General features: G+C 43.9%; 1 protein-coding gene across 3 annotated transcripts in view; it reads left to right on the top strand.

Moving 5' to 3' along the window:
- Window positions 1-15,645, top strand: part of LOC126457178 (uncharacterized) — a 175,628-nt gene that overhangs the window by 50,106 nt on the left and 109,877 nt on the right. For all 3 annotated transcript variants that reach the window (XM_050093262.1, XM_050093264.1, XM_050093263.1), the window contains exon 3: window positions 778-952. In XM_050093262.1, coding sequence (XP_049949219.1) covers window positions 778-952 — 175 coding nt within the window. The remainder of the gene's footprint in view (window positions 1-777; window positions 953-15,645) is intronic.

Below are 15,645 nucleotides of genomic sequence, written 5' to 3'. Positions count from 1 at the left end.
CACGCGTTCTATTTAGCGACGAAGTGTCATTCACCAACAGCGGTAACGTAAACCGGCATAATATGCACTATTGGGCAACGGAAAATCCACGATGGCTGCGACAAGTGGAACATCAGCGACCTTGGCGGGTTAATGTATGGTGAAGCATTATGGGAGAAAGGATAATTGGCCACCATTTTAGCAATGGCAATCTAAATGGTGCAATGTATGCTGATTTCGTACGTAATGTTCTACCAATGTTACTACAAGATGTTTCACTGCATGACAGAATGACGATGTACTTCCAACATGATCGATGTCCGCCACATACCTCGCGTGCGGTTGAAGCGGTATTGAATAGCATATTTCACGACAGGTGGATTGGTCGTCGAAGCACGTTCATCGGATCTGACGTCCTCGGATTTTTTCTGTGGGGAAAGTTGAAGGATATTTGCTATCTTGATCCATCGACAGCGCCTGACAACATGCGTCAGCGCATTGTCAATGCATGTGCGGACATTAGGGAAGGCGAACTACTCGCTGTTGAGAGGAATGATGCCAAGGCTCCGCGCTGAACATGAAACAAATTTACTTTATCATACATCGTGATGGCAGCAAGACCTGTAGTGGTGCAGCTCCAGACGTTGAAACACTACATCCTCCACATACCAGGAGGGGGTAAATGCCTCCTCTCCCTCCCAGCGGACTCCTACGTCCACAGCTTTCCTGTCCAAATGCCGCACGCCTTCCCCAGTCACGAGGCGACGCCAAGTAGACGACGCTGCTCTGTTTCCGCAGTGGGCCCCTGTGCTCCGGCGGCCCCGGGCTGTGGCCGGTGCCCGCGGACTGCAGAGGCTTTGTCCTCTGTGTGGCCGACGCTGCGCCCTCCAATGCGACTGCAGGTCGGCTGCTTCGCTGCCCGCCTGGCACCGCCTTCTCTGCACAGCTGCGGACCTGTGTACCTGCCTCAGAGGTTAGTTGCTACGCTACAGCAAGAGGGAAGCGTTCTCACGCTGCAGGAGAATCCAGGTAAGTGACTGCTGCTAAAAAGCAACGCTGCACTCGTTACATGTGAGGGTCCAATTCGGAGGGAGGGAAGGGTGGGAGGGGGCCTTGGGGTCATGATTGTCCTCAAAATACAGTTCTGTAAGAGCATTTATCTATTTCCGTGCATAGTGACCTACTGGAAATGCACGTTTTTGGACTGGCTAGAAAAGTCAAGTCCACAGAAATATCCTACTTACAAGGAATCATGACCAACTCGACCTCATCTTCAAGTAAAAAAAGAACTCACCAACTGCGACATAATCGATGTGACGATGCCATGCTGATTATATTTATATGTTTTGACGATGCCATTATGGCCGTATCACTTTAGGACATGGTGTAAAAAAGATCTGAGGATGACTGAAACCGGTCATCGTCTAAAGAATTCATATTGTGATCAGAGACTGAAATAAAAAAAGCAAAAAAAAAAAAAAAAACTCTTGCTACAGGCGATAATTTGGGCCATAACTATTGTTTATCACTTCGTACACAACGGTAAGGAGAGGTGCACTACAGGGTGCTACAAACACGAAAATAAAGTAATCGGGAGTTTTATTTAACTTATGGCTTTCTCCAAGCGTTGCGAAGTCACTTTACAATAGAATGGAAAGCAATAAGGTCCAGTTATTACAAAAAAAGAATTTTTAAGAGCGTAGTGCAGTTTGAGGCTCCCTCTGCTAACATCGGGCCAGACAGTGCACCATTCGACCAGGCGGCCAAATGGACACCCACATCGAGGGACCTCTAAAACTCTGGAAGGTCCTGATAACGCTACCTCACATGTGTACGCAGCATCTCCGTGTACTTCTCAGTGATCATTGAAAGTCTGACGCTCTTCGCGCCCCTTGTGTGCCACACCATCCCTGGGAACAATATTAAACACGAACTACGCTAATGCACCTAGGAGACCGTTGTAGCTGTCACAGAAAATTGTAAGTCTAATCATTTACAAATGGTTCAAATGGCTCTGAGCACTATGGGACTTAACATCTGAGGTCATCAGTCCCCTAGAACTTAGAACTACTTAAACGTAACTAACCTAAGGACAGCACACACATCCATGCCCGAGGCAGGATTCGAACCTGCGACCGTAGTGGCAGCGCGGTTCCAGACTGAAGCGCCTAGAACCGCTCGGCCACACCGGTCAGCTTAATCTTTTACATACCTGCTGGTCGTGTGCACGTACACGAAGTTACATTGCCATCCAACAATGTCTTCTGGGTGCTTCACTCGTGTTTGAAGTATACACTCGGGTGACAAAAAGACGGGGGATAGCGACGTGCACATGTACAGCCGGCAGTAGTATCGCGTGCACAAGGTACAAGAGGGCAGTGTGATGGCGGCGCTGTCATTTTTACTCAGGTGATTCACACAAAAAGTTTTCCGACATCACTAAGGCCTCACGACGGGAAGTAGCAGACTTTAGACGCGGAATGGTAGTTGGAGCTAGACATCCCATTTCGGAAATCGTTAGGGGATTCAGTATCTCGAGATCTACAGTGTAAAGTGTTGTGACTTGGCAAGACAGCCAAGTCACTATGAGAGGAAGCCGAAAGGCACGCGCTTAAGCTCACGCAGGCTGGCGCGAGGTCTGGAACAGTTAAGGGAATTAATAGTAGCAAATAAAGTACGTAGTTGATGTAATACTTAACTTTAATCCATAAGTGGTGTACATCGCTCTTGTTGATACATGTTTTATAATTTCAATATTAACGGGTAATGGCGCCTTGCTAGGTCGTAGCAGATGACGTAGCTGAAGGCTAAGCTAACTATCGTCTCGGCAAATGAGAGCGTTTTTGTCAGTGAACCATTGCTATTAACGTCGGCTGTACAACTGGGGCGAGTGCTAGGACGTCTCTCTAGACCTGCCGTGTGGTGGCGCTCGGTCTGCAATCACTGACAGTGGCGACACGCGGGTCCGACGTATACTAACGGACCGCGGCCGATTTAAAGGCTACCACCTAGCAAGTGTGGTGTCTGGCGGTGACACCACATAAAGAGTGTGCCGGGAATACCAGATTTCAGGAATTACATTTTATCATGAACAATGCAGTGGTTGAATGCCTTCACTTACAGAGCAAGTGCAGTGGTATGAGCGTAGAGTTGTCAGTGCTAAGAAACACAGCGTGAAATAATCGCAGAAGTCGAACGTACGACGAATATATGCGTTAGGACAATGCGGCGAAATTTGGTGTTAATAGGCTGTGGCAGCAGTTGAACAGCCGGCCGGTGTGGCAGAGCGGTTCTAGGCGCTACAGTCTGGAACCGCGCGACTGCTACGGTCGTAGGTTCGAATCCTGCCTCGGGGATGGCTGTGTGTGATGTTATTAGGTTAGTTAGGTTTAAGTAGTTCTAAGTTCTAGGGGACTGATGACATTAGACGTTATGTCCCATAATGCTCGGAGCCATTTGAACCATTTTTTGCAGTTGAACACCGGGAATGCCTTTGCTAACAGCACGACATCGCTTGGAGCACCTCTCCTGGGCCCCTCGACCAAATTGGTTGGACCCTACACGACTGGAAAACCGTGGCCTCGTCAGATGAGTCCGGATTCCAGTTGGTAAGAGCTGATGGTAGGGTTCGAGTGTGGCCCAGATCCCACGAAGCCGTGGACCCAAGTTGTCAACAAGGCACTGTGCAAGCTGGTTTGGCTCCATAATGGTGTGGCCTGTGTTTATGTGGATTGGACTGGGTCCTCTGGTCCCATTAGTCCGATCGTTGACTGGAAAAGTTTACGTTCGGCTACTTGGAGACTATTTACAGCCATTCATGGACTTCATTTTCCCAAACAACGATGGAACTTTTGCGGATGACGAGGCGTCATGGCACCAGGCCTCAGCTGCTCGTGACTGGTTTGAACTACCTTCTGAACTATTCGAGCTACTAATTGTCGAAGACTGACTAAGACTGAAGGCTATCGAAGACTGCGACTGAGACTGGTGTGTAGCTCCCGCCAGCCATCCTATATCACGGCGACAGAGGGCACTTGTAGTCGAAACTGCAGAAGGTGTGGCGCAGTGGCTGCGCAGCACTGGATCCGCCAGATCCCCGGGCGACCACTATCGGTGCCTCTCAGAAATGTGTATTTCTATTGCGAACTGTGAGACACAGGTGGGAGTGGTACCGATCTATGACACTACAATAACTCTGATATTATGCAGTTACAGCCATCTTCGCGGGAACTGGTTGTTTGTCACTTGCTCTACTCTACTACAGCCACTTAATGCCCGAGCCTGAAGTACTGTACAGCAGAGTGACAACCAGGGATGGCCGAGCGGTTCTAGGCGCTTCAGTCCGTAACCGCGCAACTGCTGCGTCGCAGGTTCGAATCCTGCCTCGGGCACGGATGTGTGTGATGTTATTAGGTTAGTCAGGTTTAAGTAGTTCTAAGTTCTAGGGGACTGATGACCTCGGATGTTAAGTCCCATAGTACTCAGAGCCATTTGAACCATTTGACAACCAGGGACCTCTTTGGGGATGTGGAAAGGCAGGAGGTGGAAGGTGGATATATCTGCCCAACGAGCTTTGAAATCTTTCGAAAACATGTTATTCTACACCAGAAATAGCGAGTACTTAAATTGTCAACCTTACGCATATATACGTTCAATATTATTTTAACGATATTCTCGTATTGATATTCTGCAGCTCTACATACGCTCTAAAATCAAAATTAATAAACCTAAGTAACTGAAGAATAACTATGAAATGAAGCTAATTATTTGTATTTATGATTTAATCATTCCAATCGTACTGAAAAATAGCGCACTTCCTGCGAATGAACTTCACTTTAACAGTGCCAGCTTTAAAATCGAAAGAAAATAGCAAACAACAACCATGTAAATAATTCAATAGCGCTAAGTTACTTCTTTGATGAAACAATATTTGTCGGCTGCTGTGGCCGAAAGCCGGCACGGTAGCTCAGCGTGTTCGGTCAGAGGGTTAGTTAATCGATCAACAACGAACTTGAACGGATGTCTTACGACGTCCGCCCCGAGCAGATACAACGAACGAAAGCGAACAAAATGAGATTAAAAAAAAAAAAAAAAAAAAAAAAAAAGCGGTTCTAGGCGCTTCAGTCTGGTCCGCGCGACCGCTCCGGTCGCAGATTCGAATCCTGCCTCGGGCATGGATGTGTGTGATGTCCTTGGGTTAGTTAGGTTTAAGTAATTCTAAGTTCTAGGGGACTAATGACCTCAGATGTTAAGTCCCATAGTGCTTGCTCAGAGCCATTTGAACCATTTTTTTTGAAACATTATTTCATTCATTTACACTGCATTTGTGAATCGCAACATAAAAATGTTCAAAGCAAACAGATCTCTGGTGCCAGCTACAGGTTAGAAACAGCGCACTTAGACACAATGAACGAAGCATGTTATCAGTGTCGAAACAGCGTTTCACAATCCACTTATTCATTATGCTGTATAGTACTTTCAGGCTGCTGCATTAACAAACGAAGGGAACCGCATGCATGTTATCAGTGTCGAAACAGCGTTTCACAATCCACTTATTCATTATGCTGTATAGTACTTTCAGGCTGCTGCATTAACAAACGAAGGGAACCGCATAAGTTTAAATGCTGTACATTTAGAAAGTCATTACTGCATATTATCAAAATTATGGTCCAGACTTTCGTGCTTAATCGTTTGCAAGTAGGCTTCTTCTCCTCAAAATGTGACGTCGAGTGGGTGATGTTTCCTCGTTAGTTGAACTGCAATATTTTCTTGTTTTTCATTTCACTTAATGTTGTGCTTGGATGTTGATATTTGTAGAACCCTACTTCAGTCTGAAACATTCATTGAAATATGTAAAATAACATTTTATGAAAATAATTTTATTTTCTGGGTTTAAAAATAGATATACTACGAAGTCAACACGATTGAAAAATCTTGTTGACAAGTACCAATAATTTATCATTATGCCACTAGATGGCATAGTAGTAGTCCCTTGTGAAACTTTGTGCCTACTAATAGCTGCTGAAGCGTGAAAAGCTCGTTTTCCTTCCATCCGGAGAGAAAATAAGTCACAATAAGTTTCAGTTTAATATTTTGTGTGTTACTTCTTGTTAAACACATGTGCATCTACACCTGTACTCTGCCAGCAACTGTGAAGTTCATGTATCGGATTTTACGACTCTTTCACGTAAGGACCGCGGGGAAAACAACAGTTCAAATGCCTCTGTGCATCCTGACTTTTAACTTGTTTGTGTGACTTCAGTGTATTTTAAGTGCCCCACTAATCGCCAACTGTGTTATTTTAAATGTATGTCGACTTTAACTGTCCCCGTGTTAGTGTATATTTTAACTTCCTTTATCTCCATTTAATGTATTTTTATATCCCCCTTTCTCCTCCCTTTTTTATGTATGAGTTTGCTCTTTTATTGTTTGTATGCCACTGGGCTGAAGAGCGACGGGTTGTGCCGTTGTCAGCCCTACCCTGCCAGTGTGGGGCAGGGGCATGAAATAACAATAAAGAAAAAAAGTGCATCCTGTAATTAATTTGGTTCCCACGATTTCTACTGGTGCGATACGTAGGAGGTTGTCGTATATTCCCAGAGTTATCACTGAAAGGTGGTTCTGGAAACTTTGTAAGTAGCCTTTCTCGGAACAGTTTACGTCTATCTTAAAGAGTCTACCAGTTCAGTTTCTTATGAATTTCTGTGACACTCTCCCAACGGCCGCATAAAAGTGCAACCATCTGTGCTGCCCTTCTGTGTATACGTTCAATATCCCCTGTTGGTCCTATCTGGTACGGGTTCCATAAACTTGACAATATTTCAGGATGGGAAACGCGAGCGATTTGTAAGTAACCTCCTTTGTAGACTGCTGTATTTCCCTAGAACTCTACCAATAAAGCGAAGTCTGCCGTTTGCTATACCTACGACTGAACCTATGCGATCATTCTATTTAATCTTTCTACTAAGTGTTACAACCGGGTATTTCTATGAGTTGACTGTGTTCCAGCCGTGACTCGTTGATATTGTAGTTGTAGGATGCTACGTTTTGTGAGATGCACAGCATTGTTGTAATATTGCTATGGTTTTAAGTATTTGTAAAAGGTCCCTGCAGAATATGTAACCTACAATTCTCGCTTTAGGTTATGGTAAGATAGAATGATATTTCATCGAGGAAGCAAGGAATGGTGGTAGCGCTAAAAAAATACAGGATATTCGAACAGGGAAATTGCAAGGAAATTGTTCATTGACTACGAAACTGGGTATATCTTTATAAAAGCAGAGAGGTACCAAAATGTCAAGCTAACGACACCAAGCGGAAAGGAAAATGAGTTCAAGTGATATTGCTTTCAAAACAATGAGATTTTCAGAAGTGTATTTCACATAGAACAATGTTTAGACGACTTTCAAAGATGAATGCCAGGTCAGGAAGAAGACTATCAAGAAGAAACCTACGCTGACTATGAAAAACATTGCAGCGATGATTCAGTTTGCAACATGTATGAAGACTGGATCGTACGAGACGGAGACAGAGTAATTTTCTATGTCGAAAAGAAGTTTGGTGTGTGTGTGTGTGGAAGCGATGATGGCTTGAAACACTCAATTGAAACTGGAGAGGAACTGAACAAAGAGTGTGTTATTCAAATCGAAAAGTTTAGTAAAAGGGTGTAGTATGGGTGTCTTCTGTTCCAAAGGAAGGGTAAAAATATGTAGAGATGAAGTCAGTCGTATGGAATACTGTAAAATCGTTGAAAAGGAAGTAATGAACAAAGTTAGCGACCATTTCAGTGGTGAAAACCTTGGGCAATTTATTTTTCAAGATGACAGTCTCAGTTGCCACCGATCAAGGGTTGCACAGCAATGACTGAATGATGTGGATTTCCAGAGACTGTGGTGGCTAGCAAACTCTTCTGACTTGAGTTCTGTTGGTAAATCTGGTCACTAATTCAAAAAAAGTTCCACTAATATTGCTTTCCATCGAAAATTCAGCTGAGAGGGATGATAGAGCGTGTCTGGTACCATTAAATCGAACCTGCGTTGTTTGAACGTCTCGTTCACTAATTGTCGACAAGAATCCATTCTCTGAAGGAAACCTGTGGGAAGTCTGCTAAATATTGAAATGTTGATTTTTTTAGGTGCATTAACCTAAATGTATTACACATTAGGCTACATTCAATAAAATTCTCCGTATCACACTGGTGTCGCTCTAAAAGAATCCAAACTCCATTCTACTAATCAAAACGGACTGCTATGTCAGTGACGGGAGGGAGACAGCGCATTCACTTCGGGGCTGTCCTCCATATCAATACCAATGGAACAGTGGACGATAGATCATCTCACGTTGGTGTACAATACCTTTGTCCTAAATCCTGTGTCTGTCATTACAACACGGCTGATATTTCATAGCTATTTTAATGGCGCAGCTCCAAGTCGCAGTACGTTACTGCGGTGGATTACAGCTTTCAAGGCAACAGGAAATATTTTTAAGTAGAAGGCGCCAGAGAAAAAGCCTGGATTTAGAATTCCATTTGAATACAAGATACAATGGTAACGGTTCAGCAGATCAAAATGGTTCAAATGGCTCTGAGCACTATGGGACTTAACTGCTGAGGTCATCAGTCCCCTAGAACTACTTAAACCTAACTAACCTAAGGACATCACACACATCCATGCCCGAGGCAGGATTCGAACCTGCGACCGTAGCGGTCACGCGGTTCCAGACTGTAGCGACTAGAACCGCTCGGCCACTCCGACCGGCAGCAGATGAAAGATAGCGATTTACAACAATGAGAAGACCTCCCTGTACATATGCATGTGATCTTTAAAGATGACACAAATGTAATAGTGCTTACAAGCAATGATTTGTATTTTCATTTAAATGGATCAGTTTAACGGAATTATATTTTTTGGGCTCCTGATCGACCTTGCGTAGCTCACGAAATACGAAGATGAGTCAAATGAAAACCTTAAATTTTTTAAAATTATTATTTATTGTGCAGAAGTGGTACAAAGCTGTATTACTTTTCAACATAATCTTCCTCACGCTCAATGCAAGTCCACCAGCGCTTACAAAGTGCATAAATTCCTTTAGAAAAAAATTATTTTGGTAGTCCGCGCAGGTATATGAAAGATGATACACATGTTAACAAACGTCCAAGTTTAATGGAACTGAGAGCTGTCACTGAAGTCGTGGGTCTGATTGTCCAAGCCCAAGTGATGAGTAACTTCTGGTAGAGAGTTGAGAATTGTATTGCTGAAATGGCCGCCATATACGCGATTAGTTTGCAGTTGACAATTAAATGTCTGACAGAGATGGGACCATGTTTCCCAAATAGAAGATGTGAACTAATATTACTATTCATTTGAAAATCATCAATTTCGTGTAGGTCACACTGTCAATTTCCAAACATCTCATAAAAGCAGCATAAAAACTGAGTTTCGAAAATGGAAAGAAATTTTTTACACTAGATGCTTTCCAGTTTCTTGGTCACGTGTATGAACTTGCACCCCGACCGCCTTCGTAGAGCTTTGCAGCCAAGTAAAGGAGACCGTCTACAGGCCACCGGACCTGCTGCCGACGGCAAGTCTGCTTTCAAATGCTATATTTATCAGAACTGAAGTTTCTTGGAAGTTGCGTTAAAGCGTTGCCGGCCGCTGTGGCCGAGCAGTTCTAGGCGCTTCAGTCTGGAACCGCGCGACCGCTACGGTCGCAGTTTCGAGTCCTGCCTCGGGCATGGATGTGTGTGATGTCCTTAGGTTAGTTAGGTTTAAGTAGTTCTGAGTTCTAGGGGACTGATGACCTCATATGTTAAGTCCCATAGTGCTCAGAGCCATTTGTTAAAGCGATGTACTAAGCGCGGATGTAAACAAATTATTATTATATTAAAACATTTCATTTGTTTTACGATTATTATTATTATTACGAGAATTGGGGCAGAAATCATTGAAACTATTTTTTTTTTCAGCCCGGTTGCAACATGCGACATGTACAAATGAAAGAACGAGTTGGGGACTACATGTACGGGCGTTCAAGAACACGCAAACGTTGCGCCTCACATATTTATTATAGTAGCGTACAGGACAACACTGGTTTCATGGAGCAAAATGATTACAGCATAGCACACATACATCTGACAAGGCAAAATTGGGTCTAAAGGCCCTCGATGTAGTCCCCTGTAATGCTCACCACACGCTGCCACCGATGGGGGAGACGCTGACAGTGGAGAGAGCAATCTTACCGTAAGACAGCGCAAAACCGCATACTACATCTATGTAGATCCTTCGCAAGAGACCGTACGGTGCGTGGCGGAGGGTACCCTGTACACTACTAGTCATTTCCTTTCCTATTCCACTCGTAAATAGAGCGAGGGAAAAACGACTGACCATATTCGTCAGTATGAGCCCTAATTTCTCGTAACTTGTCGTCGTGGTCCTTACACGCAATGTACAGGGTTATTACAAATGATTGAAGCGATTTCACGGGTCTACAATAACTTTATTATTTGAGATATTTTCACAATGCTTTGCACACACATACAAAAACTCAAAAAGTTTTTTTAGACATTCACAAATGTTCGATATGTGCCCCTTTAGTGATTCGGCAGACATCAAGCCGATAATCAAGTTCCTCCCACACTCGGCACAGCATGTCCCCATCAATGAGTTTGAAAGCATCGTTGATGCGAGCTCGCAGTTCTGGCACGTTTCTTGGTAGAGGAGGTTTAAACACTGAATCTTTCACATAACCCCACAGAAAGAAATCTCATGGGGTTAAGTCGGGAGAGCGTGGAGGCCATGACATGAATTGCTGATCACGATCTCCACCACGACCGATCCATCGGTTTTCCAATCTCCTGTTTAAGAAATGCCGAACATCATGATGTAAGTGCGGTGGAGCACCATTCTGTTGAAAGATGAAGTCGGCGCTGTCGGTCTCCAGTTGTGGCATGAGCCAATTTTCCAGCATATCCAGATACACGTGTCCTGTAACGCTTTTTTTCGCAGAAGAAAAAGGGCCGTAAACTTTAAACCGTGAGATTGCACAAAACACGTTAACTTTTGGTGAATTGCGAATTTGCTGCAAGAATGCGTGAGGATTCTCTACCGCCCAGATTCGCACATTGTGTCTGTTCACTTCACCATTAAGAAAAAATGTTGCTTCATCACTGAAAACAAGTTTCGCACTGAACGCATCCTCTTCCACGAGCTGTTGCAACCGCGCCGAAAATTCAAAGCGTTTGACTTTGTCATCGGGTGTCAGGGCTTGTAGCAATTGTAAACTGTAAGGCTTCTGCTTTAGCCTTTTCCGTAAGATTTTCCAAACCGTCGGCTGTGGTACGTTTAGCTCCCTGCTTGCTTTATTCGTCGACTTCCGCGGTCTACGCGTGAAACTTGCCCGCACGCGTTCAACCGTTTCTTCGCTCACTGCAGGCCGACCCGTTGATTTCCCCTTACAGAGGCATCCAGAAGCTTTAAACTGCGCATACCATCGCCGATTGGAGTTAGCAGTTGGTGGATCTTTGTTGAACTTTGTCCTGAAGTGTCGTTGCACTGTTATGAATGACTGATGTGAGTGCATTTCAAGCACGACATACGCTTTCTCGGCTCCTGTCGCCATTTTGTCTCACTGCGCTCTCGAGCGCTCTGGCGGCAGAAACCTGAAGTGCGGCTTCAGCCGAACAAAACTTTATGAGTTTTTCTACATATCTGTAGTGTGTCGTGACCATATGTCAATGAATGGAGCTACAGTGAATTTATGAAATCGCTTCAATCATTTGTAATAGCCCTGTATGTTGGCGCCGTTGAATCCTTCGGTACTCAGCTTCAAATGCCGGTTGCGTAAAGCTTTTCAATAGTGTTCCTCGAAAAGAACGTCGCCTTTCTTCCAGCTATTCCCACTTGAGTTCCCGAAGCTTCGCCGTAACACTTAAGTGTTGTCGGAACTGCTTCGATGCCTTCCATTAATCCGACCTAGTAAGGATCCCAAACACTCTAGCAGTACTCAAGAATGGGTCGCACTAGCGTCCTATATGCGGTCTCCTTTACAGATGAACCACACTTCCCTAAAATTCTCCCGGTAAACCAAAATCAAACATTCGCCTTTCCTACCACAGTCCTCAAATTCTCGTTCTATTTCATATTGCTTTGCATCGTTACGCCCAGATATTTAAATGACTTGACAGTGTCAAGCAGGACACTATCAATGTTGTATTCGAACATTACAGGTTTGTTTTTCCTACTCATCCGCATTAATTTACAATTTTCTACATTTAGAGCTATCTGCCATTCACCACACCAACTAGAAATTTTGCCTAAGTCATCTTGCATCAACCTACAGTCACTCAGCTTCTACACCTTACCATACACCACAGCAGCATCAGCAAACAAACGCAGACTGATTCTCACCCTGCCCGCCAAATCATTTATGTACATTGAGAACAACAGCGGTACTATCACACTTCCTTGGGCACTCCTGACGAGACTCTTGTCTCTGATGAACATTGACGGTTAAGGACAACATACTGGGTTCTTTTACTTAAGAACTCTGAGTCAGTCACATGCCTGTGAACTTATTCCATATGCTCGTACCCTCGTTAACAGCTTCCAATGGGGCACCGTGTCAAATGTTTTCCAGAAATCTAGAAATATCGAATTTTCCTGTTGTCCTTCATCCATAGTTCGCAATATTTCATGCGAGAAAAGGGCAAGCTAAGTTTCGCAGGAGTGATGCTTTCTAAAATCAAGCTGATTCGTGGACATAAGCTTCTCGGTCTCAAGAAAATTTATTATAATCGAACTGAGTGTATGTTCAAGGATTCTGCACCAATCCGAGGTTAGGGATATTGGTCTGTAATTTTGCGGGTCCGTTCTTTTATACTGGAGTCACCTGCGCCCTTTTCCAGTAGCTTGGGACTTTGCGGTGGGTGACAGACCCACGATAAATGCAAGCTACGTAAGGGGCCAGTGCCGTAGAGTACTCTTCGTATAACCGAATTTGGGTTCCTTCCGCAGGTGGTGACTTATTTGCTTTTAAATCTTTCAGTTGTTCTCTACGCCAGGGACGCTTATTGTTACTCGTTTTTTTGTCATCAGTCTACTGACTGGTTTGATGCGGCCCGCCACGAATTCCTTTCCTGTGCTAACCTCTTCATCTCAGAGTAGCATTTGTCCTCAATTATTTGCTTGACATATTCCAATCTCTGTCTTCCTCTACAGTTTTTGCCCTCTACAGCTCCCTCTAGTACCATGGAAGTCATTCCCTCATGTCTTAGCAGATGTCCTATCATCCTGTCCCTTCTCCTTATCAGTGTTTTCCACATATTCATTTCCTCTCCGATTCTGCATAGAACCTCCTCATTCCTTACCTTATCAGTCCACCTAATTTTCAACACTCGTCTATAGCACCACATCTCAAATGCTTCGATTCTCTTCTGTTCCGGTTTTCCCACAGTCCATGTTTCACTGTCTTACAATGCTGTACTCCAGACGTACAGGCCGGCCGGAGTAGCCGAGCGGTTAAAGGCGCTACAGTCTGGAACCGCACGACCGCTACGGTCGCAGGTTCGAATCCTGCCTCGGGCATGGATGTGTGTGATGTCCTTAGGTTAGTTAGGTTTAAGTAGTTCTAAGTTCTAGGGGACTTATGACCACAGCAGTTGAGTCCCATAGTGCTCAGAGCCATTCGAACCATTCCAGACGTACATCCTCAGAAATTTCTTCCTCAAATTAAGGCCGATATTTGATATTAGTAGACTTCTCTTGGCCAGAAATGCCTTTTTTGCCATAGCGAGTCTGCTTTTGATGTCCTCCTTGCTCCGTCCGTCATTGTTTATTTTACTGCCTAGGTAGCAGAATTCCTTAACTTCATTGACTTCGTGACCGTCAATCCTGATGTTAAGTTTCTCGCTGTTCTCATTTCTACTACTTCTCATTACCTTCGTCTTTCTCCGATTTACTCTCAAACCATACTGCGTTCTCATTAGACTGTTCATTCCGTTCAGCAGATCATTTAACTCTTTTTCACTTTCACTCAGGATAGCAATGTCATCTGCGAATCGTATCATTGATATCCTTCCACTTTGTATTTTAATTCCACTCCTGAACCTTTCTATTATTTCCATCATTGCTTCCTCGATGTACAGATTGAAGAGTAGGGGCGAAAGGCTACAGCCCTGTCTTACACCCTTCTTAATACGAGCGCTTTGTTCTTGATCGTCCACTCTTATTATTCCCTCTTGGTTGTTGTACATATTGTATATGACCCGTCTCTCCCTATAGCTTACCCCTAGTTTTTTTCAGAATCTCGAACAGCTTGCACCATTTTATATTGTCGAACGCTTTTTCCAGGTCGACAAATCCTATGAAACTGTCTTGATTTTTCTTTAGCCTTGCTTCCATTATTAGCCGTCGCGTCAGAATTGCCTCTCTCGTCCCTTTACTTTTCCTAAAGCCAAACTGATCGTCACCTAGCGCATTCTCAATTTTCTTTTCCATTCTTCTGTATATTATTCTTGTAAGCAGCTTCGATGCATGAGCTGTTAAGCTGATTGTGCGATAATTCTCGCACTTGTCAGCTCTTGCCGTCTTCGGAATTGTGTGGATGATGCTTTTCCGAAAGTCAGATGGTATATCGCCAGACTCATATATTCTACACACCAACGTGAATAGTCGTTTTGTTGCCACTTCCCCCAATGATTTTAGAAATTCTGATGGAATGTTATCTATCCCTTCTGCCTTATTTGACCGTAAGTCCTCCAAAGCTCTTTTAAATTCCGATTCTAATACTGGATCCCCTATCTCTTCTAAATCGACTCCTGTTTCTTCTTCTATCACATCAGACAAATCCTCACCCTCATAGAGGCTTTCAATGTATTCTTTCCACCTATCTGCTCTCTCCTCTGCATTTAACAGTGGAATTCCCGTTGCACTCTTAATGTTACCACCGTTGCTTTTAATGTCACCAAAGGTTGTTTTGACTTTCCTGTATGCTGAGTCTGTCCTTCCGACAATCATATCATTTTCGATGTCTTCACATTTTTCCTGCAGCCATTTCGTCTTAGCTTCCCTGCACTTCCTATTTATTTCATTCCTCAGCGACTTGTATTTCTGTATTCCTGATTTTCCCGGAACATGTTTGTACTTCCTCCTTTCATCAATCAACTGAAGTATTTCTTCTGTTACCCATGGTTTCTTCGCAGCTACCTTCTTTGTACCTATGTTTTCCTTCCCAACTTCTGTGATGGCCCTTTTTAGAGATGTCCATTCCTCTTCAACTGTACTCCCTACTGCGCTATTTCTTATTGCTGTATCTATAGCGTTAGAGAACTTCAAACGTATCTCGTCATTCCTTAGTACTTCCGTATCCCACTTCTTTGCGTATTGATTCTTCCTGACTAATGTCTTGAACTTCAGCCTACTCTTCATCACTACAATATTGTGATCTGTGTCTATATCTGCTCCTGGGTACGCCTTACAATCCAGTATCTGATTTCGGAATCTCTGTCTGACCATGATGTAGTCTAATTGAAATCTTCCCGTATCTCCCGGCCTTTTCCAAGTATACCTCCTCCTCTTGTGATTCTTGAACAGGGTATTCGCTATTACTAGCTGAAACTTGTTACAGAACTCAATTAGTCTTTCTCCTCTTTCATTACTTGTCCCAAGCCCA

Source organism: Schistocerca serialis, chromosome 2, assembly GCF_023864345.2.
Source record: "Schistocerca serialis cubense isolate TAMUIC-IGC-003099 chromosome 2, iqSchSeri2.2, whole genome shotgun sequence".
Taxonomy (NCBI): domain Eukaryota; kingdom Metazoa; phylum Arthropoda; class Insecta; order Orthoptera; family Acrididae; genus Schistocerca; species Schistocerca serialis.
The sequence above is the reverse complement of the archived record's forward strand: the minus strand, read 5'-3'. Positions and strand labels throughout refer to the sequence as shown.